Source organism: Polyodon spathula, chromosome 4 (genome assembly GCF_017654505.1).
Source record: "Polyodon spathula isolate WHYD16114869_AA chromosome 4, ASM1765450v1, whole genome shotgun sequence".
Classification (NCBI taxonomy): domain Eukaryota; kingdom Metazoa; phylum Chordata; class Actinopteri; order Acipenseriformes; family Polyodontidae; genus Polyodon; species Polyodon spathula.
Window position 1 is genome coordinate 48,630,324 of NC_054537.1, and position 27,903 is coordinate 48,658,226.

Genomic DNA, 27,903 nt, shown 5'->3' on the forward strand with positions numbered 1-27,903 from the left:
ATGTGATAAAATATGGGTTGGATGCCAAAATAATGAAGGATTTAATTCTGTGGTGAATTGTATTGTGTCATTGTGTCTTTCCAAATATGTCTAAGCTATTAAATTAGAAAAGAGAGGGCATAAAAGGGCAAATGTTACCCCCTTCAAATTTTCTTAATTGCTCATCCTAACATATGACAAGAGTTATCAGGCATAATGGGCATTTGTTACTATTATACAAACAGAGCAGTCCACACATATGTTTTTGCTCATGGCCTTTGTATGTAAAAAATAGCCAGTACAAATCAGGCATACAAACACAAAGAAAACTACTTGATTATGAATATTAAAATGATGCAGCTGAAAAGAATATATCTTTCCTTTAAAAACTTTAAGCATAGGTACCACCCCTACTAATACTGAAGGTCCTGAAATTCCTCTGTCCTGGTGCTTCTCGTCATTCCTATTTTGTTATTTATTGATTTTTACTTACCTTCTTTAACCAATGATCCCACTGACCATTCTCATTCACAACAAATTCAAAAATAGTTTCTTCTCCCTTGGTTTCAGGCAGCTCGAGTGTAGCTGTGTGACTTCGAAGACAGCTCTCCATCTTGACCCTGTCCTCCAACTCCATGAGGGCTCCAATGGACCACATAACAGCAAAAATAAATAGCCTTGAAACATGCTCCTGGCTGGGCATCTTCTCTTCTGTGGCTGGCAAAAGACCCTGCAACACGTACACCAAGTTCAGCCTCATGAAGGGTTACAACAGTAGTGTAGAAAAATATCATTAAACCCTACTTTAAACACATTAAACACAATTGGATGTGTAGTTACTATGTGAACAAGTCAACTACAGTTCTGCTCAGGTAATCCAACTAAAAGCCATTGTTTTGTAATCAGGCACCTGGAAATGTTGGAAGACACAGGATATACAATGACCGGTAGGATATAGCTGATATTCTTTAGTGGTTGTGGAATAAATACTGCATTCCTTTGAATTTAAATTTGAGTAGTTATGTGTGCATTAAAATCGGCAACAAAAGACCACAGTTCACAAAAAGGAAGACAAACAGGTAATCACGAATGAGAAGCAGCGCATAACTGTATTGCTCTATGGAGGCCGCAAACTGCCTCCATGTGTTTTCTTATATGCGTAGGGCTTTCATTTTTCTTTCAGTTCGGGGGGGGGGCTTATAGTTTTTTATTATTATTTAGCAAAATCGGTTATTCAAAATAAACACCCCTCAAACACATCAATTTTCAGTTTTTATAACACATTGAATGTACATTTCACTAATAAATATACAAACATTAACTTACTGTGCTGAAGTGAGGATGGCCACATTAAGATTCCGGCAATATTGTACTCTGGATGCATTTTGAATCCGGGAATTGTGAGAAGTACCAAATTTCATTCTACGCTCCATTACTGACTCTATCACACAACAGTTAATGTTTATTTATTTATAGCATACTGTAGTAAATAATCTCAGCATACAAGTAGTTATTAAATTTTTTCCCTAGGATTAAACATTAATCGTGGTACTATGATTAAGGTTTGATACTAGGGTTGCCACCTTTGAGATATTAAAATACCGGACGACAACGCCCCCCTCCTCCCCCCCGCACAAAATAATTAAATAGGCTACACACACACACAAACATAAACATATATACACACACAGAGATAGTAAATAACTTTAGTTTAGCTTAAACTTAGCTGTCCTTTACTCCCTCTCTGAACGTGAACTTTTTCTTTTTCTAAACTTTGAACTATTTACATTATACTGTCCAGTTCATTTCTTGAAGCTGTATTTTTTTTCTGATTTAGCCACTTCCAGTAACCTCTTGTTCTGGATAATGACATCAAAAAACTCAAGACATGAGTAGTTCAGATGCATCTAATGCAAAGTTCACTTTTGACTGTGTCAATGCTGAGGGGATTTCTCTCGTCAGTCCACAGATTTCCCATAACACTGAACACGTGTTCTACGAACGCATTACTACAACGTACTGAGAAGACATGCTGAACCATTCTCAGAAATGTTGGACATTCCACTTTCTTGAAAAATGTACACCATTTGTCCACAGGCCCTGTGAGAGTCATCCTCAATTAGCACTGGGGCAGCGGTGCGCAAGATGCAGTACTCCGTGTACAGATCATCATTCATGCCCGCCGCAGAATTTGCTTTCAAAAGGTCGTCCAGCTTCATCAAATCATCCAATGATGGCACAGTCTTAAACTTAGTGAAGAAAATACTTTAAAAGGGGAATCTTCGAAAGAGAACTTCTTCTCAAGGTAAGCCACTGCACGGGTGTACACTGAACTTGCTTCGTCACGTAATTTCCTCTGCGCTTCTACAGTTTAAGTGTGGCAAAGCTCTGTTTACCTGGAATCCAAAGAACCTGTCTGTCTCTCGGTCAGTCTGACATCATATTGTAAAGTTCTGTGGCATTGGTTCTGTCTTTCTCGAGAACAAGAACTGCTTTCTGAAAGACTGCCATGACAGAGTGCACGAAGCATATGTAGCATTCTGAAGGCATCAGTCTCTCGCTGATTGAATTTTCCTGGTCTCCCATGAACTTCCAGATTAGCTTGTCACACTCCGAATCCAAAACTTCTACAACTTAATTGCTGACCAATTCAGCAAGAGCCTTTCAATAGCGGTAAAGAGGATAAGCCATCGTGTGGGTACATGTGACAGCACTTTGTGTTAGTCTTGCTGCACAAATTCAAAGCAGGACTTCAGCTGCTCCACTCTTTTTGCACTATGACCAATCCCTCCACATCAAAACTAAGTAATTTCATGCTGTGTTTGGCAGTATTGTGCAGCACGTTGGCAATTGCAGTTTACCTGAATGATCAGAGGTTGTAGAGGCTTCAATTTTGTAAAGACAGAACAGTTTTTTCCATAATTGACGGATGCGTTGTTTGCCCCGTAAGCACACACTTCCTTAATGTCCAGCCCAAGTTCTGTCAGAGCACCATGAATGCACTCAAAAATTGATGCTGATGTCTCAGACTCCTCATAAAAATCCAAAAGAACATTGCTAATCCCTGTTCCTATGTCAAAAAAACGGGCAGCCAATGGGAAAAATGTTCTGTTTCCCTTGTTAGAGGCACCTGTCACAACTGCAAACGTAGATTGGCTGTTTTTCAGTTTCTTAACTGCGGTCTCAACAGAAAAAGGCCTGAGATTATTCACCACCAGACTCTATTATTTTGGTTCGACCCAACTGCATCTTGCTTGCTATGGGTGAATCATCAAGCAATCGTGTAACAAGTTTACTGCAACAATCAACTGACAGAAATCTGTAATGATGTTTAACACCATGAAACACGTAGGCTAACTCACTTGCCTTTACAGTGTCTTTTCTCGCTGTATTCCTGGGTGTGAAGAAAGATGCAATGGTCTTGGTCTTGCGTACACTATCTACGGCTGCTTCATGTTTTTTCCCTTTCCTTTGCTGCTTTACGGCATCAACACCATCAAACTTCACAGTGAACTTACACTCGCAAGCAATACAACGGGCAATAGTACTGTCTGCTGTTTTAGTGAGCCAATCTTTAAAGTCTGATTCTTTTAACCAGTCGTCATTGAAGACACAGGTCCTCTTCCTCTTAGCTTGTGCTATCCATCTTGGTGGAGTGGTGGGAAGATTGTCTACCTCTTCACTTGTCTCTGCCATTGTGACTAATGTTACAGTATGCTACTTAATAGTTTCATGCTTCTTCATTCAAAGGGCTGTCAAATTTAACGGCAGCACGCATGCTCATACCAGAGAACACACAGCACCTTTGTAATCCATTTTTTTTTTTTTCCCATTAAATTTAGGGTGGGAAATTTGGGTTGTGTCTTAAATTCGAGGGCATATTAAATTTGAAGGAATACGATACAAGGCATGTATCTTATCTCTATGGCATATTTTTCTATTATTACACTATGTAACACAATTTTTGTTCCTGGGTAGTAAGTGTTATTTCCTAATTGCATATGCCTCAAAAGTATAGAAAATGGTTATTATTCCCCACAAACTTTGCTTTTGTGACCAGGGCAGTGATATTTTGAAATTTACCTATTTCCAGTGAGAAAACGGGCGAATTTGTGTCTTTTCGTTCACATAAAGTCAGAAAAAAAACAACATATGAATCCAAATTAACATGTATTTATACTAAAGTAATACAAAAATGACTACAAAAGATTTAGAAGTGAGTAGTTTTTCGAGATTTATGATTATACTGTAAATCACTTTCACGAATCAGCCCCCAAATGTAGTCTCCCATCATGTTTTCGTTATACTGTCCTTGGTAGCGGTGTTCAAAGTCCAGTACATCCTGGTGGAAGCGCTCACCTTGCTCCTCCGAGTACACTCCCATGTTCTCCTTGAATTTATCAAGATGAGCATCAAGGATAAGGACTTTGAGACATCCTACAGCCCATTGTGCCGTAGTTCTTCACCAGAGTCTCAACCAGCTCCACATAGTTTTCGGCCTTGTGATTGCCCAGGATGCCCCGAACCACTGCGACAAAGCTGTTCCAAGCCACTTTCTCCTTACTCTTGGGGAATTCATTGCACTCCAGGATCTTCTTTATCTGTGGTCCGACGAAGACACCGGCTTTGACCTTTGCCTCAGACAGCTTAGGGAAGAAGTCCTGAAGGTACTTGAAGGCTGCCGACTCCTTATCTAGAGCTCTGACAAATTGTTTCATAAGGCCCAATTTGATGTGCAGTGGTGGCATCAGCAGCTTCCGGGGGTCCACCAGTGGCTCCCACTTGACGTTGTTCCTCCCCACACAGAACCCGGTTCGCTGTTGCCAGTCCCGCCTGTGGTAGTGCGCCTTGGTGTCCCTGCTGTCCCAAGGGCAAAGATAGCAGGGAAACTTGGTAAAACTGCCTTGGAGACCCATCAGGAATACTACCATTTTGAAGTCTCCAATGACCTCCCAGCCGTACTCATCATACTTCAAGGCATCCAGCAAGGTGTTGATGCTGTTGTAATCCTCTTTGAGGTGCACCAAGTGAGTCAGGGGAAGAGACGGGTACTTGTTACCATTATGGAGCAGCACGGCTTTGAGGCTCCTGGATGAGCTGTCAATGAAGAGGCGCCACTCATTCTGGTTACAGGCGATTCCGATTGCCTTGAACAGACTGGTCACATTGTGGCAGAAGCAGAGCCCATATTGACGGGTGAAGAAGCTGATAAAAGGTTGGTGACGCTTCCTCTGATCTGCGACTTGCACACTTTCATCCAACAAGTTCCACTGCTTCAGCCTAGACGTCAAAAGCTCGGCATTAGACGTGGTGAGACCAAGATCTTTAATCAAGTCGTTGAGGTCTTTTTGGTTGGGGTAAGTATGGGTTTCTCTCCACAGCTCCACCTCTGAAATTGCCATCTGGATCTACAACGTCTTCCTCGCTCTCTGACTTGCTGCTCTCTTCTAAAGACGGCTGCTCTCTCTCCGGAGGAGTGGGTACGGGGAGCTCATGGCAGTGTGGCACCGGGGCAATGGATGAAGGAAGGTCCGGATATGTGATAGCAGGTGCATTCTTGCCAGTCCGACATTTGGAAGGGTCTACCATGCAGAAGTAGCAGTTGCTTGAGTGGTCAGTGGGTTCCCACCAAATTCATGGGATAGCGAACTTCATGGCTCTCTTTTCCCCTCTGTACCACACAAAAATGTGTAAGAGATATTCGCAACATTTTTCATATATGATATATTTTTTTAATAACACTGAAAATTGTAAAACATTTTAAAATTAAAAACTTTTACAGTTTTAAAAATTTTAACAAATTTTATAACATAAAATTCCAAGCAACAATTGTCCATCTTACCTTCCAGAGTTTTTTTGCAGTGCTCGCAGGTGAAATGAGGTGCTCAGGGTTTGTCTTGATCCCCGACAGGCATGCCAAAATATGCCTTGTAGGCATCACACATCTTAGTAGATGCTTCCACGGAGTACTTTTTCACTCTTGTCTTGATAAATTGGCCGCAGACATAGCAAAATGCGTCTGCTGGATGCTTGCAGCCTCTTGATGCCATCTCAGAAAAATGCAGACATGCATCCACTTAGGCAGCTGGAACTAAACTGAACTGGTGGGCTCAAGGCCCCTGTATTTATACTACTATTTATTTTACTGGAAAGTTCTAGAAATTTCTAGAAGTTACTTCAAGTTTACTCAGCACTGAATCTATCTGGAATGTTCTGGAAAATAGGTAAATTTCAAAATATCACTGTCCTGGTCACAAAAGCAAAGTTTGTGGGGAATAATAGCCATTTTCTATACTTTTGAGGCATAAGCAATTAGAAAATAACACTTACTACCCAGGAACCAAAAAAATAAATTAAATAATTTGTTACACGGTGTTATTAATACTGTTGTGTATGTCTCAAAAAAGGATAGCAGGTTATGTCTTTCTAAGGATATTAACCTCCCTTCTTATGAGCTGAATCTTTTTGAAATTAAGTCACAAAGTCCTTCAAACAGAAATAATGTCATTCAAAAACCTAAATGTTTTCATAAGCATTTATTAAGCAGTCATGTCATAAGGAACTGACAGGATCAGCAAATTAAAATCAAATGTGAAGATTTTGCCTAATGTGACTAGTTCCGCTCCACTTTTAATGGCCACAATTCATTTCAATCTGATAGCTATTCTCAGAGGGGCAATACAAATGACTTGATGATCCAGGCTCAGTGGACCATTGACAGACGGCCAAATCACACATTTACAATCAGTACAGAACACTGTACTGTCAGTCTGAGAGGACAGGAGGTGTCACAATGCTGTTAACATCATCTTACCCACAACACTGTGATCCATGCATGGAACAACTCAAACTATACAAATCTGTATGATTACTGTGTTTCTTAATGCATAACAAATGTCATGCTGTGCAGTTTGGGCATGAGGATTGATATTCAAAGGTTTCACAATAGGTTCACACTTTTTGAACTTCAGAGTGTACAGTACATTGCATAATGCCCACTTACAAAAACTGGTCTTTGGTATTGGAATGACGTAACAGTGGTTGAAGTGAACCGACAAACAAGAAGTGCAAGGATGACATGTCTTTCAAATACACAGCCTTGTTTAACAATAATGCCTTGCTACCAAGGCCAGATCATTATCTGATGCAATTACTTACTTGTAGTAGGTCAATGGCTTGTTTGATGTACATACATTCTAGCATCTGCATTTTTGGAGCTACAGCAGTGAACACAAAATGTATTAAATCCTGCAGAGGAAAAGAGAAAAAAATGATATGGTTTATTACATTGACCTTCTAATTCCTCACAATTGCATTATAGGTTATCCATAATTATAGCAATGCCCTGCATTGCAGTGAATTATAAATCGCTTATTTGCTGGGGATAACATATGTTTATGAATAGAAAGAGGTGCCCAACTGTATACATCATGACAGTAATTTCCACTATTTGCCTTGTAATAAAAACCCTTTTTTTATGTTTAGTACAATAATTCATGTTAATGATGTATAATAAGTTATATCTTGTGTGCAAGATGTCTCTTACTGCATAATAGATTAAGATTGTACACCTTTTGAAAAGTTCTTTCACACAAGATGACATCTAAGAACACCACCCAACACACAATGCATTAACTTCTATCACAGGGTTTTGGTAGAGCAAAGCTCCAACTATTTAATAATGTAACCAGAACACATAGATTGGAATACAGCCCTATTGTGTGCAGTCTTATCGTACTGTATTTGTTGTATCGTAACAGGATATTTAATACATTTTGTGCTATATTGAGAGCATTACATTTTCTAACGGCTGTCCATTTTTTGCATGTTTGGTTTTCTTTTTAGGATTACTTGCGTCGGTTCTACTATGGTAAACTTTTACAAGGGACAATACATGTTTCCTCTCCCTTAAAACCTGCTTGCCATTATGCCACTAGTGTTAGGAAAATGCTCCTGGTAGTACTTGGAGTGTTATGTTATAAGTGCTTAAGGTAACAACATTTTTAAATGTAAAGACTAAATGTAAGGCTGTATTAAATGTATGGTCCACTGCATTTTTATTGAACTCACTACAGACCAGTTACAGGTCTAGAAAAAATAATCACTCAACACAGAGCAGTAACTAATCATATACACTAGTGTGCATGTTTAGTTTATTTTTTATTATAAAACATTGATATATTTAATTATCTGTCCTAGGACAGTTATTTAGTACTGAACGAGATAAAAAGTATAAGGACAACACACCACACTAAAGTGGTCCATTTTCTATCGTGGCCATAAATTCTGTGGAAGATTTGGGAACTTGAAACAAAGTTATAGCAAAGCCAGGTAGATTGAAACAACCCCTAAGGATGGTAGTTTGTTTCTCAGTTCGTAGCTCAGCAGCAACTGTCACAATGTGTTTCAGTACAGAATTCAAAGCAGCCCTATAGGCATACCAGATTTATCTAACAGGTTTGCAGAACTCATGGGTTTTCACTGCTGCTGGCAATGAAAACAAATTGCTGGCTACAAGCGTACTCCACACATTATGTCTAGAAAGTAATTTATGACATTGGTAAAGACTTTTCTATGACTTTTCTTAATTTGTATTAAGAGAAATATTACGAGATCATCTAATGAATGCCAGTGGGAGGCCGGAGTAAATCCTCAACTGAGGAATATCTTAAAAGTCATTAGTGAGTAATATTGAATTTCAGAGGTAACTACTGGATATTACACATAATTAAGTAACCGCTGTTTTATAAACTAATTTAACCCTTTACCAGTCTTCAGGGAAGTGTAAATTAATCTATCAGCCACATCAAGTCTGAACAGGAGCTTGAGACTGCAAATTGTAATTGAAAATCTTTAATAAAGTCATTGTTTTTAGAGAATGTAGTAAATACCGGTGAACACCTAGTACTGTACACCCCTAATGGTCTTTTTTTATTGGCCTAGCTTCTGAAATTCCACCTTGCTCAAAGTTGCCCACTCATATCCAAGAGTGCAGAAACAGCAAAAAAATATGATTAAGCCATTATAAAAGCATGTGCGTGTGACTAAAAGGCCAAACAAAGAGAAGAGACATGAATGAAAGCCACACAGAGTTTTTATGATACTTGGATATGACGTGTTGATTAGTGGGCGGATTCTCCTTCCAGAAATACACCCCCATTTTCCAGATAACCACAAACAGTGTGCATTTTTTTAATGTGCTTTACCATACCTCTCTTGAATGTATAATTGACCACGTATTCACTATGCTTTATTATACTTTGCTTTTACTATGGTTAATTTAGTATAAGGGAGATCACATATCATGAGATAGTAAACATAACAAATATATATTATGCAAACTTAGAGGATATAAAGAATTACTTTGGGTATCTTTTTTATTTTTATTTTATTTTAGCAGTCTCTTTACAGTTGTACGTTTTTTCAGTATCTCGGAATAAACTGACATAAATTATGGTGGGGAATACTCCACATACAAGTTTACACTACAGGTCATACATTATGAACATTTAAGGCAAGTATATATATATATATATATATATACAGCACTGTGCAAAAGTTTTAGGCAGGTGTGAAAAAATGCTGTAAAATAAGAATGCTTTCAAATCTTAATAGTTTACATTTATCAATTAACAAGTGAGTGAGCAGAAGAAAAATCTACATCAAATCAATATTTGGTGTGACCACCCTTTGCCTTTAAAACAGCATCAATTCTTCTAGGTACACTTCCACAAAGTCAGAGATTTTGTAGGCATATAGTCAGGTGTATGATTAAACAATTATACCAAACAGGTGCTAATGATCAATTCAATATGTAGGTTGAAACACAATCACTAACTGAAACAGAAAAGGCTGTGTAGGAGGAATAAAACTGGGTGAGGAACAGCCAAACTCAGCTAACAAGGTGAGGTTGCTGAAGACAGTTTACTGTCAAAAGTCATACACCATGGCAAGACAGAGCACAGCAATAAGACACAAGGTAGTTATACTGCATCAGCAAGGTCTCTCCCAGGCAGAAATTTAAAGGCAGACAGGGGTTTCCAGATGTGCTGTCCAAGCTCTTTTGAAGAAGCACAAAGAAACTGGCAACATTGAGGACCATAGACGCAGTGGTCGGCCAAGGAAACTTACTGCAGCAGATGAAAGACACATCATGCTTATTTCCCTTCACAATCGGAAGATGTCCAGCAATGCCATCAGCTCAGAATTGTCAGAAAACAGTGGGACCCTGGTACATCCATGTACTGTCCGGAGAAGTCTGTTCAGAAGTGGCCTTCATGGAAGACTTGTGGCCAAAAAGCCATACCTCCAAAATGGAAACAAGGCTAAGCGACTCAACTATGCACGAAAATACAGGAACTGGGGTGCAGAAAAATGGCAGCAGGTGCTCTGGACTGATGAGTCAAAATTTGAAATATTTGGCTGTAGCAGAAGGCAGTTTGTTCATTGAAGGGCTGGAGAGCGGTACACGAATGAGTGTCTGCAGGCAACAGTGAAGCATGGTGGAGGTTCCCTGCAAGTTTGGGACTGCATTTCTGCAAATGGAGTTGGAGATTTGGTCAGAATTAATGGTCTCCTCAATGCTGAGAAGTACAGGCAGATACTTATCCATCATGCAATACCATCAGGGAGGCATCTGATTGGCCCCAAATTTGTTCTGCAGCATGACAACGACCCCAAACATACAGCGAAAGTCATTAAGAACTACCTTCAGGATAAAGAAGAACAAGGAGTCCTGGAAGTGATGGTATGGCCCCCACAGAGCCCTAATCTCAACATCATCAAGTCTGACTGGGATTACATGAAGAGAGAGAAGCAACTGAGGCTGCCTAAATTCACAGAAGAACGTTAGTTCTCCAAGATGTTTGGGCCAACCTAAATGCTGAGTTACTTCAAAAACTGTGTGCAAGTGTACCTAGAAGAATTGATGCTGTTTTGAAGGCAAAGGGTGGTCACACCAAATATTGATTTGATGTAGATTTTTCTTCTGTTCACTCACTTTGCATTTTGTTAATTGATAAATATAAACTATTAACATGTCTATTTTTGAAAGCATTCGAACTTTAAATAAGTACTGCAGATTCAGCTCATAGTGGAAAATTAAATGCCCTTCGGGAAGACTATTGTTCCCTCCTGCGGCTTCGGGCATCATAACCCCTGGTCAGTAACAATAATCTTCCCTCGGGGTAATCATTTTCCACTACAACATAATATATTACACTGCAACAAAATGACTGTACAATACTTGTTTAATCTTTTCAGGACCAAGCATTTTTCAGTGGGATGCTCCCCCAGGACCAGGCGTTTTTTGGCTGTAGTTGACTCTCCTCCTATAAAAATTCACTAAAAATCAATTTCTTACAGTAGCTTCTTACAAATGGTGTCCTCTCTTTTCAGAACATAAACAAACTGTACTTCATCACTTGCACGACAGCACTCACTCTGGACTTGTGATCGTGTGTTGTGTTTATACTGTGTTTATTACTTCGGGACTGTAACCCACTGTTTAAAACAGTGCAATGCACATTGCCACGGATTACAAATAAAGATCCGTCTGGATCATAAACTTTGTGGTGTCTTCTGTTACGTATCACAAAGCACTTTAGAAGTTTTTTGCTAAGCAGTCAGCATCTTCAGGGGATTCTCATGAAGAGACTGCTCTTCTGCATCTCAGCCATCTACTTCTGACTAGTACGAGTACTACAGTGACCGAAGCAGTTGCACGCAGTAGTAATGCACAAAAATGCAAACGAAAAATACGTTATTATAATTTTGAATGGGAGAGGACATACCCGTGGTTTGTTTATCAAGAAGGCAAGATGTACTGCGGTGTGTGAAAAAGCAGATACAAGTGGATGTAGAGAATTTCAAGAATTTTTGCTTAAAAGACACAGACACGGTGATGCTGTTACTGTTACTGGAAATCAGAAAAAGATGAAAAGAGATGAAGGCAACAAACACTGCTTAGATTCCCGTCTTGTTGTCATAGCATAGAGTTATATAAAAATGTACCAAAATGCACATCACCGGAATTTATTGGCCATTGTGTTAACAACTGATTATTTAGTATCTGATGGATGGGATGCAAAATTTTGGGCATGTGCGTTTCAGGAATGCATGAACAGAAAAGCTAGCGCAACCTCTGTATATATATATATATATATATTTTACAAGCAATACTCTTTTACTTCTGAAGTTGTAATTCAGTATTTAATATAGGGAACTATACCAGAATTTTCAGCACAATAAACTAGTATTTATTTATAAAGGAAGTAAAGATGAAGAGTGTACAATGCAGCTACTAGTTCAAAGTACTTTTACTGAGCTGTACGTGCCCTTACACACACATACTGTTTTTTTTCTTGTTGTTTCTTTTTTAAGTAATTAGTTTGGTGGGGCTAATAATTCGGCAGTACGGAGAATTCGACCCTTGATTTGTTGCCTCCTGTGTGAAGGCTAACTGCAGTGGGTCAAGCCTGAGTGAACTCTGGCTATCATTTTAGAGCCTTGTAATAAATTATTAACTGTGCCAGCTCAACTAAGTGTTTAATAGCATAATCTAAGCTTGCTTATAATCAACTTGCAATTTCCATAGTCTCCTCGGTTAGAACAAACTATTCTGAAACCTGGAGTTGCCATCCTGTTCCTGCCACTTATAGCTATACAAGAGCATTTATTTTAAGTGAACCTGAGCTCTATGAATTCTTAGTGCTGGGACAAACATGGGATTTCTATGTTTGGATATTCGCTCATAATTTAAATATTCATTTGTTTTCAAAAAGTAATAAAAGCCATTATAATGCTCAGAATAGAGGCAGAGACAGCATAGCAACAGGGGTTGGGAGGCATGGCCCCTGTGTGTGTGCCTTTATTTTACATCAAGGCATTGCAATATGTAACATATTAAAATAAAAAAATATCCCAGGAGTAAAAACTACATTGTGTAGACCTTGCCTGACCCCAGTGAATTAACTACAAAATGCCAAATAACATTGGTTATGGTTATGCCAAATAACAGTTCACGTTAAACGTTGTTTTGTTTATTCCAGAAATAAATAGTGCATAAATTTGACAGAGCATTTTATTTATTTTTACTTTTTTTTTTCATTCCTTGCCATTGCCGTTTCTTTGCAGTAAACAGTAGTCATAGACACATTTTCATAAAGTAAGAGCATGAGGTTTACTTGTCTTTTTGTAGCTGAACAAGCAAACAGAAACTGAAATTTAACTTTAAATACTTCAAATAAAACAAGCATGAAATGGTGTTGTAAAATGAAGGGGAAAAAACTCACCATTTTGGTTCTTGTTCATTACATTCCACATAACAGAAAGTCACAACAAAAAAATACAATTTATAAAATCTATATAAAAATCGCTACACAACATGTCCAGCAAGTTGGGCACTGTTTAAGCAAGGCATTTCAGAATGAAGTGCTTCCCTTTTTTCTGTCTCCTGAGATTCTGACTCGCTCCAAAGCAGCACAACACATTTTTGCCCCAGATGGCTTTCTATAGAAATCGCTATGTGTGCGCGTGCATAATCTGGTTTGTTTACTTTTTGCTGTCTAAAACTTTTAAATAGAGACTCAAGAGTTGCTGTGTTGGTCCTGTGTTTTTTATATATATATTAACATCACATATCACACTGACCCCTTTTTCATTTGCCATTTTTGAAACTGTCGCGCAACTTCTGGTGAGGCACAAAAAAAATATTCGTTCAGATATTTGTCCCAGCACTATGGATTATACAGTGACATACATTTAAAAAGGCCAAAACATTCTGACAGGGCCTTTGCAGTGAGGACTGCATTGTTGACATGGCCTTCTCAATATATTTTTTTTATAGAGAAGCTTATCTATTCAGTGTTAGCAGGATAGTATGGGGTCCAATTGAGATAAAAGGGGCAAATAAAATGTTATATATATATATATATATATATATATATATATATATATATATATATATATATATATATATATATATATATATATATATAGTGCATTTTAGTTATTAAATTTCAGATTTGTTCACTTAAATGTGTGAGCTAGAGATGACAGGCACATTATACTGTATGCTATACCTGCCACTTGTAGCACACACTTGTATAAATGGGAGGTACCTCACTTATTCATTCGTCATGACACGTATTCTATAAAATACCAATGCTTCATCACTCTCTTATAAGACAATTTGAGTTACGACTGGCAAGGCAACTAATGTGGGATACTTGAAGCACTGAGTGAGCAGGTGCTTCTCAAGACTGCACAACAACTGATGTTTCACAAAAAACAGTTTCCCATGATCCAATCAAGCAAACACACTTTCTGCAGATTTCCAACCACATTTTCCCTGAGAAACTAATCATTAGGCACTGGTTACATATTCCTCTGGAACAATTTGTTGACTTGTCTTGACTTACCATGGTAGCCTTACACCCCTTGTATAGTGTTACGTTAAACGTATTCAACCCTTATTTGTTATTTTTCTGTTTAATGGGATAGTGGCTTACTTGATAGACACTGTCGAAGCAGTTCCACAGAATCTCAGACAGGGAGGCTGGTAGGTTTTGCAGCCAGGCCTTTAAAATAGGCCTCCAGTTCAGCACCGAGGAACTCATGAAGACCATCCCATTGCGAGACACTGTGGCAGGAGAGGCGTTATCAATATTGTGAGGCTCAAACACGATCTTGCAGTTGGGTCCCATGGGGATGCGGTCACCATTTGCCAAAGTAAGAGTCTTGTTGTCATCCAGGACTGAATTCAGATTTTCAATCCAAATGGCATCTACTGGGCCATCCAGTACTATCCAAATGTGTTCACCCTAAAACAAAAAGGCAAATCAACACACATTTAGAAAGCCTGATAGGATCTCTAAGACATAAACAATACATGTACTCAGTTTAGAGAGAAGCTACAAACAGGTCATTCAGGATATGGCTTTGGTTTGGGGTAGAAAGTAATTGAGACACTCAGGTGTGTCTTAATACCTGCTGCATACAAAGCAAACTGGTTTCATAACCCAAATTAGCACCTAAGGTAACATCATGTAGTCCAAGATTAATGCTATCTAGGGTCTATGAACTCAACCTATAAAGGATCAAGACAAATAAGAAAAGTAAAAGATAAAAAGTATAGAAAATGTTAGGTTATATATCATAACCCCGGGTTCCCTGAAATGGAAATGTTATCCATTACCGATGGTATATATCTCTTTATAGCCTGAATTACCTGAGTCGTATGCAAGACGACCCCACCCCCATAGAGGATCATACAGAAGTGAATAATGGTTTCACTTGGCTTCACAAATTACTTCCACAAATCAAAATATAAACTGTGCAGCAATAGATGAACAATATGTGGAAACACTAAATTTACCAAAATATGTCCCAAAATAGTGTTCAATTGTGAAATCTAAGGAGGAAGGACTGAGGACCAAGCTCCATTTCCTGTGAAACTGCGTTTGCAAGCCTGTAGGTTTTAGGTGGAGTTTAGTTGAGATGTTGACAAAATAGAATGTTTGGTTAACAATAAAATCTATCACCTTCTTGGCCTTCAAAGTTTTTCTCCACAAAGTGGAGAAAATACCATCTGTCCAGTCATTTGTTGCCACATCCAGGGTCCCAAACATCTGGGAGGCAGTAATAGCCTTGGGGTTCATTCTCATTTCTTTATGAGGAGCGCCACAGTCCGACATTGCCTTCATTAGTGTATGAATGCACTTTGTCTTGCCAGCACCACTGGGGCCCAGGGTCATCATACCTGTTACAAACACAGCAGGAGCTTCGTCAACCAAAAAGTCAAGACATCAGGCGGGTTAGCACGTAATCAGCCTTAATTTACTTCCTTTGATCATAAAGTCGACAAGGCAACTTGAAATCAAGCAGTTTTATCTTTTATATATCTTATATATAAAAACATATAAGGCAACTTTCAGTTATTTCCAGTAAAATGTTAGCTTCAAAAACTGTGAAGATTGTGTGCCTGCAGCTGAAACCTGAGAAGCCAACAAAATGTCATTCTGATGAAGATGAGTGCACATACAGATAAACTATACATCTAAGTGCTACATGTGAATACAGAATTATATATTACTATAAAATTGAACAGCAGTGTTCAACACTGTAGCTTTAAGGTATATCGTTTAGGTTTTTAGACTCCATTTAATTACCTAAACATTTAAACGTTAGGATTAAAACAGACTTAAAAATTTTAAACGTACTGGGATTAAATTTTTTTGTTTTAAATTTAGTCATCTCCAATTTTTTACCCTGGTTTTCTCTGCAATTTAGTGTGCCCAATTATTATCTGCATCATTGGCTCACTGCTCACCACCCCTGCCGACTCGGGTAACAGAGGCTGGAGCACGCATCCTCCAAAACGTGCTCCTGCCAATCCCTCATTTTTCACACTGAGGATCCACAGCGAGGAAACCAGACCTATAGGGCTGGAGGACAACACAGATCTGGAGACACAGGCACCCTATTGGCCACAGGGGTTGTTGAAGTGCGATGAGCCATGGATTCCCCTGCCAACCTAGGCCCTCCCCACCTGAGCGGCGCTCAGCCAACTGTGCGCCACCCCCTGGGAACTCCCGGTCATGGTCGCTGTGACACAGCCTGGACTCGAACCTGCGATCCCCAGGCTATGGGGCGCATCCTGCACGCCATGTGGAGCGCCTTTGCTGGATGCGCCACTCAGGAGCCCACATATTGGGATTTTTTGTAACCAATCAAAAAAGCCATCATGGGAAGGGCTCAATTAAAGTGATTTTTTTTTTTTTTAATATATTGTAACATTAATGTTGAGGAGACTACACGTGCAAAACATTTATACACACATATTCTTACACTGTACACATCCTAATGTATAAACACTACAGCTGACCTCTATATTTCATATCCCTGACAATGGTTAAACATTTAGGAACAATTATAAATGGCAACCACAACAAAATGTTTCAATATTTAACCCTTTCCAGTTCAATGTCGGACCCTGTCCGACATCATCGAAAAGACGTAAAGCAGAGGTCTCTAGTAGTTTTTTCTCCAGAAAAAGCAGAGAAAACCATTCAATTGCCGAGTGAGACCAATAGGAGCCGAATGAAACCAAAGAAAGGGGGCCTGTGAGCAATAGCCCTAGCATCTGCGCCATACAGAGATAAGCAGACATAAACAAAGGAGGTAGCTGCTTCCACATCCAGCACTCAAAGAATATCACACACATTTGCAGAGCTTTTTGAGATGTTATAGTAATAAAACAATGACCGCATTATTGAGGAGTTTGGTGATAAAACAAGTGATCAAGAGATGATTTATCAGTATGCACGTCTATAAAGAGGATGTGAAAAATACAGCGAAGATGGTGTGGGGCTTGGCTGGAGATGCAGTACTGATGTCGCTTAGCAATGCAATGCCCTTTAAATAGGTTTTACTTGGAAAAAAAAAAATTAAACAGTGCGTGTAAAATAAACAGCACGTATGAAAAGAAACTGGACTTGACGTGCCTGACAGGCGCTGAATAAATGGACCGCAAAGGGTTAAACTTGAATCTTTAAACAGTTCAACGAACGAGAGGCAGAGCTGGAGTGCCTCAGGGGATAGGATAGGAAAGGAAAGCAGTTCCCGACTGGAGGGCGCCTTCTTGGCCAGAGGAGAGAGTGGCCTCAAAGGCAGGCTATTCAGCAGCCTTGGGAACCACAAAACACATAAGATAGATTGGCTCGGTGGAGCCCACGACAGGCTCTGCAGAGCGGCAGTCATACAGGAGGAATAGGCTCTTGCACTGAAGAACCTGGAAAAGGAATGATAGAATAGGAAACTGAAAATAGAGCCAAGTCTCAATTTCAGTAAGATAAAGAGAGGAGCTGCTAAAGGAGCGTGTGGCCGGGGGTCCCCTCTGACTCACGCAGTGAGAACCCCCTCTCAGTGGAGGCACAGATGGTGGTGGCTATAAAGGTCAGGAAAGTTAGTCTCACTTACTCACAAAGGTTGGGCCTCCAGCTCCCGGCATAACCCCACACCCGTGGGACATGCAATAGTTCACGTGCCAATACATAACATTTATGAAAGGAGGAAAAAAAACATACTAGACAAACAAGATGGATTACTGTTTTTTTGTTTTGAAATTGTGTTTATCTGTCACACAGTGGAGAGGAAGAAAAAAACCCTATTAGGGGGAAAACCTCTGGTGGACCCAGCGGATCAGACAGCCTCCACTCCAGGCATGCTGACAATGTTTTGGTGAGCTGCAGCTATATCGGAAACAGATGTGCGTATGTATGATTCTACTGCTGAGGAGGACCAGTGCCCTAGGCTCAGAATTAGATGCTGATTGATGTTGGCTTTTGCTGTTGAGGTGGCTGCTCCTAATTCTAAAGGAGTGAGGAGTGTAGAACTGAAGAGAAAGGCCTACTTTGGAGATGAGAGAGGCAAGGTGAGTTGAGAACCAATGTCTTGTAACTACTGCATGGGAGGAGCTGGTGAACAGTGGTTCTGTCTTGAGTAAAGACTTCTTGCTGTAGATGTATCTAGACATGAAGGTGTAGGGCCATAAAGGAGAATTAATCTTCGAGAGCTGTATAAATTGACCCTGATGAAGTTGATCTATCTTAGAGATGCAGAGCATAATTAGGAAATGAGAATCTGGAACTAAGGAGATGTCACTGGAACGGATGAAGAGAAAAGGGAAGCTGGAAAGGGATGGGACTGTATAGTCGGAGCGTCTGACGAATCCAAAGAAAGCAGTTAGGCACATGGCTTCCATGAGGCATTCCATAATTGAAAGGGTTGAAACAGCCTTTTCACAAGATTGATATGAGAGACTGTAGAATATCTGAAGATATAGGAAGTTGAGATGGGGAAGTAGGAGGGGAGCTCTTAGATAAGCCACAGAGTATCAGGCAGATTGCTGGAGTGGCCCGAACAATCAGAGAGGACACTGACATGAGACGGTAATGGAACTGAATTCCGGAGACGTAAGATTTGATTGTGGAAGCAGAGAGGTGTAGAATGTCTCACGCATGGACGATAAAGGCTAGGATCCAGTCTTGATTAAATGGAACTGGCTGAATTACTGTTTTTTCTTTTTTTTTTGTGCAGAAGAACAGCCTGTAAAGTAGGATGATCTTGTTGATGGAGTTAGGACAGCGGACATGTAATTTCAAGCAGATTGGAGAAGGCTGAAGACAGGAAAGCTCACAGGAATACTAGGTGCTGGTATTCCGTAACTTGGAGAGGTGCTAGATGCCGTGCGAACCAGCTGCTGAAATTTGACGATCTGAAGGTGAGAAAAAGCATCACCTGCATTACTATGTGAAACAGGAATGTAACAGGCTTGAATGAAGAAATTAAAAGACACTGAAATCTGAATGAGGCAATGTAGTAACAGCTTTATAAGGGGAGAGGACGATCTTCCTTTATTAATGTGGACTGTAGATTTATTGTCACTAAAGAACGTGATAGATTTTCTTGACCATCGGTGGCCCCAGATGTGAGTAGCTGCGACAATGGGATACAGTTCTAGAAAAGCAGTAGCTTTGAGGTGGGAAGAATTTCAGGGCCATTCGCTCGAGATCCATTCAGTCCTTAGGTAACTCTTGAATGCTAAGAATGAAATGTCAGTAAAGAGATTCAAATCATGAGCAGCTGAAATCAGGTATTCATAGAATAAGGACAGGCCATTCCAGTGACGAATGAAAGTAGACCACATGTTAATATGCTTTCTTGCTTCGTTGAGAGCAGAGATCTGCTGAAGCAGTGATCTGTAACAGTTTACGGTGGACTGCCGCCAGTAGTGTGCAGTGGTTTCTGTAGAGAGCATAGATCTGCTAAAGTGGAGATTGTAACAGTGTGCGGTTGACTGCTGTCAGTAGTGGGCAGTGGCCTGCTATAGAGAGCAGAGATCTGCTGAAGTGAGTGAAAAGAAACTCACTGTGAGACATGAGCACATTTAAGCTGCAAAAAGTGCTTCCTTGGGATTGCAGGAGGTTGTTGCACAATAGTCTGCCAACCAGAATTTTGACAGGACGTCGATGTTGGTCTTTAAGTGTTAAAGCGATTTAGATAGAGCCAAAGATGAGGCTGCTTTCAGGAGAAATGTAAAATGCATTTCTGTAAGGCGCTGCAAAACCTATTGTCTATTGCAAGATAGTAGGCTGGTTTGACTAAAACGCTGATAAATCGAAGGACATGGTTTCTGTACCTGACTGGCAGCTCATATTGAATGAAATATTAACCTGATTTGAAAATACATGACTTTCGCAGTGAAAGGATCAGCTAAAATACAGAACTTGTGGTATTATGCTGCTGTCTGAACATTATGATTAGAATAAAATCGTTGGCTTTAGAAGATGCTGCAGGGTAGAACAGATTTGATTATTGAGATGAATAGTCCACATCATTAGAATGTTTATCCTAAATGCTCTGATGCTGTATCATGCCAACACCTGAAATCTGGTGATCTTATATCATTTTGTTGTGAATCTATGTATAAAGAGAATGATGGTGGATTGTATTTTGGACAGAGGAAAGTAGAATGGGCTGTGGATTCACAGAGTCAGCAGGCGATGGCTCACAAACCGCTGAAAACGCTGTAAAATAGGTCTAAAATCTGGTTAAGACCGATCGAAAAAATAGTTATCTGCTGACAAGATGGTGGCGGCTATAGCAGAGAATGCTTTATGGTACTCGTAGAACATAGTACCCCGAGAGTGCCACGATGTAGAATAAAGCATTGCTCCAGCTCTTGATAGAGGTGTGGTAGTTAATGTTGCGTGACTTGAGTGAAACATTGATATCTTTACCTTCAATTATGTATTTTCCGATGTTAGGAGAGAGAGTGACGCCTGATAGAAGGGGCTGTTGAAATCACAGGCAGCATGTCAGTATAGGCAAGTGAGGCATGGCCTGCTGAGCATCGTCTATCTGACTATCTATGAAGATATTATGCATATTCTTTGGATATTATACATATTAAAAAATATATTGAATATATAGTTTAGGACAGTTAAGCATATAAGCTGACATAGGGCCACAAGACGCCACTGCAGTTGATTTAAATATCAAATTCGACGAGTTGAAATTACTCTCTTCAGTTGTGAAAATGCAGTGGCAGGAAGCTGGAAGACTGCAGTACTAAGGCACAGAGCTCAGAGGGCCTCATGAAACTGCCAGGTTACCATGGCAACTTAACACTCACAGTAGTCGCTCAATGAGGGTATTGCTGTGGTAACCATGGCCTGTGAGGCACCAGTGGAATGTTGCAGCGCAGCAGTGTCATTGCAGGTTTTTTGTTTATTTTCCAGGCAATGGTTTGTTTTGAAAGTGACATTATGCGAGTAAGCTTCACGTAATGCCTTGAAACTAGAACGAGAGCAATGCTGGGGTTCCCGCGTTGAACTTGGAAATTGAAACCAAATTAAAGTTCTTACCCATTATGATTTTTTTTTTTTTTTTGTGTTGGCTGCTGAACACTAATAGCAGTGAATTGCTAAACCAGGAACCCACATGGGAAACAGACGCAAGCAAGATGATTGACAGATCTACTTCAATGGTGGGCGTTGAGGTAGCAGAGGCTGCAATGGTGTCTAGACGAGAGTGTAACAGAATTGTGCGATTCTGTTAACGAATGACCAGGTGGGGAGGGATTCTACTGCTGTTTTAACACTGAACTGCTATGGAGGTGGAAATACCTTTACGAAAATAACTTTCAGAATATTGTGTAAAGTCGGTGAAGGGAGTCTGCTGTAGTTGTTTGCAGGTGGAGGAAAATACAAACAAATCTTCTCAATAGATGTTAAGGACAAGGCGATTGCTGCAGATGGGAATGCTGATGCCTTTGTCGAACAGAGATTTACAGCGGGATGATCTTTATGGAGACGCAGTGGAGGTTGAATGATGGACCATTGCTTTGAACAGCGCGGCTGGAGATTAGAAAGATGCAGGCTTTACTGGTGATGCAGCTGCTGCAGCAAGAAGGAAAGAAGCTGAAGGATGAGAAAAGTCTTCAGAGGAGGTAGGAAAATTGCTCTAAATCATCTGAGTCAGATTTTAGACATTAGTAAAGAAAGTTTAATCACGTTTGACTGAGTCTGAGCGATTGCTAGAGTGAAAACACAAGATGAGAAAACAAACTAAAAAACGCTAGATAGCGAGCTGTGTGAGATTCAGAAATAGGAGAAGATTGACAGGGAAAGGAGGGTGGAGCTCTGGATCTCATCCCCCTAAAGGCAATCACTCCTAATACTGAATCTTTGATGGAAATCAGTTTTTGCCAAAAAAAAAAGGGGGGAAATGGCTGTATGTGTATGTGTTTTTAAATGTAACATACATTTACAATATGAATTGAGGCAAGTAGAAAAGCTGCACATGAAATGAGATTAATTTAATTGAACAGAAGTGAACTGAAATGTTGACATTCCGCATTTACTGTTTATTATTTATTGTTGTAGTTCAGGAATTCTCAAACCCGGTCCTGAGGAATCCCGTTTTTGGTTTTCAGTCCAACTGAGCTCTCAATCACTTAACTAAACACTTAATTGAACTAATACTTTGATTAGACCTTGTTAATTGCTTTTTTATCTCTTAAACAGTTGCAGAGTTCAAGTTACTTAGAAAATGTTATAGCTAACTTGAAAACAGTAACTGTTTAAGAGCTAAAAACAAGTAAAAAGGTCTGATTAAGCAAATTGTCAGTTCAATTAAGGGTCTAGTTAAGTAATTGAGAGCTCGGATGGAATGAAAACCAGCAGCCACGGGAGGTCCCCAGGACCGAGTTTGAGAAGCCCTGCTGTAGTTTATGTACATGAAAAAATAAGTGTTTTATTTAGCATTTTTCCAGTTGTTTCTGTGCAATGTGTTATTAGCATTAGTGACTCTCCAGTTAATCAGTTTTCTTGTACAATACTTTGACTCATGCCTCGACATTGCTCTCCACTAGGATCATCTTTATATTTTAACACTGTTTGTGAAGGAATGGGTTAACACATTTACGGCTTATTAGCACTATAATTTTCATAGTATTTCTTATACAGTGAAGGCACCAGTGTATTATCATAAGGCATATTATCTAATGCTCAAAATAGTCTTAATAAATACAATTAAAATAACCGAATATTACACAAACCTTACAAAGCTTCATGAGTCCAGCATCAGGTAGTATGATCATTTAGTATCGAGGAAATAGAAAAGTACTATATTTACTTTCAACATGCCTTACAATTGTCAACAAAGAAACAAATCCAACAGTGTTATCTAACTGAAATGACACAGCTTGTAATACCTTTAAACATTTATTTTCCCCGAGATACTCGTAGAATTATTGGATAAACTTGCAAGATACCTGTTGAAAATAAGTGCAAACAACCAACCTCTTCATAAATGGTATTACATTTAACTCATGATCTCTATTCAGTTCTTTTTTATTACTATTGTATACTGTATATTCAAGTTGAACTTCCTTATTACACAGAGCAGTGTTTCCCAAACTTTTTAATTGGCGACCCAGATGAACACAGGAATAATGAACCCACGACCCAAAATTATTCACTATTCTGTATTTTTTAAATACTTCTTAACCAATCAAAAAAGCTGCATTTGATTTATTTGTAACTACACTATATAAGTATTCAGGCTTTGATAGTTTTACAGCTTGCTATGTTTGATTTTTCCAAATTAATCATTAGTTAAAAAATTGCTTATTTGGGTTGTGACTCCCACTTTGGAAAACACTGAAATATATTAACCCCTGTCCAGTGCCTATGTGCCCTGCTTTCCTGCAGCTACTAACCATGTCGTACTCTTTGAGTTTCATAGAGCTGAATGAGCTTCAGGATCCATGGAGGGTGGTAGATGAGACCTGCTTCTTCAGTTTGCTTCTGAATGGCTGCCTCCAGTTCAGGGTAACCAGCTTTATCCAGGGTTATTCCAGGAAACAAGTCATTAATCAGACTCATAAATAGAGGTTCATCCTCGTCCACCTACGGTGGCAAAAAAAAAAAAAAAATATATATATATATATATACACACACACACACACACATTTTGATATAATTAGTTATCAATTAGTAATTTAGTTATGATTACACATTGTATCGATTTCCCTTTGTGTCTGTAGAGAACACACTGTGCACACAACCTCTCTCTCTGGCAGCCAGAGAGATGTTATAATCACCAGGAATTATCTCATCCTTACCAGGGAAGCTGTATTATGGGTACCAGCCCAGGCTTCAGTATGTTTTACATCCTACGCTTGACTGTAGAATTCAGTGACCAGTGATATAAATAAGTACAGCACCTTGTATTTGAGAGCCCATTCTCAGCCCATGTTTCTAGTTTTTTCCTAACTTACGTAGTGATTCTGTTATAAAGCAAGGTTATTTCTTTGGCATTGGATATATTCAGAGATGCTCAAAATTAAACAAGGACAGCGATTCTTTCATGATTAAACTAACAGTTCACCATCAGAATCTTCTGCTCATATTTTTAGAAGGTTTTATGTAGAGAATATTTTGAAAATATGTCTGTAGGTGTAATGTTATAAGTGTGACACAGATACTGTTTGTTTTAAAGTATGTATTCCTAGTAAAAGTAATTAAGGAAAAATTACCTGATAAGTATTCTTCCCAGCTTAGTCAGGAAAATTAAATATGTGCAAACGAAGATTTTAGATAAAAAATATCTTTGTTTGAAATGAACATTAATATATTGGACTCAATGCTGTGCAGAGGAGGCACTGCCTACTTGATAATTTAAAAAAAAATATGTTCGTATTTGTTTATTTATTTATTTATTTTTATGCAACATATTTATTTTACGCAGAGACAGCCATCCAGTCCGAAATTTCCATTCTGTCAGCGATGTACATTCAATGGAAGCAAACACAGGTAGACATGCTCTTGCTTCTTCTATAAGTTATGATTAGCACGTCTATTAGCCAGTCATATTCTTCCATTTCTTCAGATGGCTCACATGGAAGTCGTGAGTAAAGCCCTCTAAATAGTGGGGTGGATATGTGTAAGAATTGGGCTTTTTATGTTACAAGTCTGAAACTTGGTGTAAATAGACTTCTTAACGTTACAGACAATCTCAATACCAGAGGCACCATGGAAGTCTACAGGTTTGGATCAATTTTCAAGATGGTGACCAAACCAGTTCCAGTTTACAAATATTTAATAAGGAATAGTGAACAGGACAGAGTATTGTAAACTTGTACGTTATTCGGGGGACATGAACGAGGACTCCTCCCCCTACTTATTTCCTACCAATAACATCTGCTAATCCCCTATTTAAACCACAAGAGAGTTTGCTCACTGTCTTATGTTTTTTGTTTTCCACCATACTTTCCTTCTTCCCCATTATGTTTTCGTCTTCTATTCAGCTACTCAACCTCTGCAACTGCACTCTCCTCTGCAATGGTCTCCCTTTTGTGGGTAAGTAAAGCTCACTTCACAACCTTAGAAGCCCAGCCAGTGCCGGCTTCATCCTCTACAAGGAAGGTTCTCCAAGAGTCAAGGGTGACCCCCAGCCAAATTTAACTATCACTGTCATCCCATTCTCTCTTCTAGATCCCCTTTGGGGGCAGTATCGGCTGCTTCCCAGCCTTCCAGACCGAACAGTTCGGTCTCACATACGTCAGGGCAGCTGTCTGTGAGCCAAGGGGAATCTCCTTACTTTTCTCCAAGTTATAAGCACATATCTTCTATTATCAATTCCAGGTGTCTTCCTCTACGCAGCCCTCATGTCCACTAATTAACCACTTAAGAAGATGAATATAAAACTATGTACTATTACCAAATGCTGACCCGTGTTTGTTTAATACAGTTAACATTTAACATTGTTGTTGCATTCTCCGTTACATCGACATACACCAGTAAACTTGAGCCTAAATTTTTTCATCCCATTGTCATCTTCCTTCTCCCAGTGACTAGACTTGCAACCGTAGCAGCTCAACGCAACTGGCAATCACCTCCAGAAGAGTAGTTCACAGCGGCTGCTAGACACTGCTGTTGTTTTTGCAACATGCCCATTTAGTGGGGCAAGCTAGTTGCAGAGATGGTTAAAATGTTTGACGCCAAATCATGCCAGCCTGATATGCTGCTCTTTTGCAGTGTTGAAGCAGTGCTGCTTCTGTAGGAGGTAGGTCATAAATACATTTCCCTTGTTCACAAACAGCTCCTTTCTGGCAATATTAACACTCTGTGCTTTGCTACCACAGTCAAATATTAGCACTGTGTACTTTTTGAGCACTGGATAAAGACATTCGTCACTCGACTGCATTAGTTCACCCAAATGAAAGAAAGCTGGAGTCCCAGCAGGAAAGCTCTTCAAGGTACCATGCCGTTTTCTTGCCTTTTCCATGGAAACACGAAACCGTATCACCCACTGAAGGCATGGAAGGCTGACAGAGCTCACACTTCTACTGGCCCGAGGAGATTGGCCATCTCATGAGCCGCGATATATCTCAGGTTGCTTGATACGCCAAACTCTATCCAAAGTTCTTCAAGGTCTAACTGCTGAACCACAATACCACTATCTTTCGGTGTCTTTCACACACTGCATCTGCAACATGCACATACATTCTTGTGTCGACCTCTTCGTGATTGCAGGGTGACATGGTGTACGTATCTTCTCAGGATGGACTACAGATAACTCCCATGCTGTGTGAATTGACTATTTGTTATCCATCTACACGTTTTCAATAATGTGTTTAATTATAATTAGAATTACTGATTCTGTTCGGTTTTTTTTTTATTACTTCTTGGGAGGTTTTCCATCATCCACCTTTGCTTCAAGAGACACAGCTGAGTAATATACATTGCTCCAGAACTAAAGTTTGACTAGCAGAGATAGTATGAGATGGGAGAGGGGAACTGAAAAACAAGATGGATGCGCCCTGCTATGTACAATGTGGTATGCAACGCGTGGACAGAGCGCAACCCCACCTCCGCCCTATAATAATCACTCAATAATGTAATAACTCAACTGACAATGTAATAGAAATTGCCCGACAAAAAACAGTTTTTCACTGATAATGTAATAACTCTGACCTGTCTGACAATGTAAGATACTTCTAACTGATAATGTAATAAATTACTTAGTCACTCAATTTACCTTTTGTGAGGTAATCGCGACCACAATATCAACAACAGCAGTCACATAAAACCAAGAGACAGTTTTATTAGTGCCTGTGTGCACTAGGTATTTTATAAAACTGAATATGCAATTGCAATGTCATTTTTACCCATTATTAAAGACAAACAAACTGACAGTTAATCTAATGGCCGCAGATACTAAAGTAACTTACTTTATTAAAGGACAGCTTTACCTGTGTATGTATATGTGTTATTGATTGTAATGATAAGTTTATTAGGATGGATACGTATGTTTTAATATAGAGGATATTGTACCTTTCGATATAGCCAAGGGGTATAGAAGTTAAACAAGGGGTATGTATTAACAAGGGGTATAGAAGTTAAAAAGCTTGTTTAGTCTCCCTGGGGGAGTTGAGATTAAAGACGAGATGGAATTGAAAGTAACACTTTGCGTCATTGTTGCTTTAGTTTGCTACACTGTTGCTTAGTATAGCTAAGTGTAGGTAGTGATGACATTTTGGAAGCTGCACACGCAAGGCCTCCCAAAGAGACAGTCCTCTTACAGAGCACACCTCTGTATACCCATCTCACATTTTTGGCAACTTTAGAATGTCTAAATAGCGACATCTAGAGACTTTGTGAGGTTTCTCTGGCGACTTCCTGCTTTGTGGAGTTGGCAACACTGAATAGATGACACTTAAACGTGTTAAGAAGGGTCAACAACAGAAACACTGCACTGAACTGGACTGCAACCATTCTTATCTTTTTTTGTGCAGAGAGAACTATTTAATTTTATTTAAAATTGCATGTGCTAATTAAACTGTTACACAGAGGG

The 27,903-nt window shown here is 39.4% G+C and overlaps 1 protein-coding gene across 1 annotated transcript in view; it reads right to left on the reverse strand.

The window, feature by feature from the left end:
• Nucleotides 1-27,903, reverse strand: part of dnah5l (dynein, axonemal, heavy chain 5 like) — a 300,816-nt gene that overhangs the window by 150,543 nt on the left and 122,370 nt on the right. Inside the window, exons 46-50 of the mRNA XM_041248036.1 lie at nucleotides 23,765-23,954; nucleotides 15,522-15,739; nucleotides 14,490-14,801; nucleotides 7,138-7,227; nucleotides 473-709 (exon numbers count right to left, since the gene is read on the reverse strand). Of these exons, the coding sequence (XP_041103970.1) occupies nucleotides 473-709; nucleotides 7,138-7,227; nucleotides 14,490-14,801; nucleotides 15,522-15,739; nucleotides 23,765-23,954 (1,047 nt within the window). The remainder of the gene's footprint in view (nucleotides 1-472; nucleotides 710-7,137; nucleotides 7,228-14,489; nucleotides 14,802-15,521; nucleotides 15,740-23,764; nucleotides 23,955-27,903) is intronic.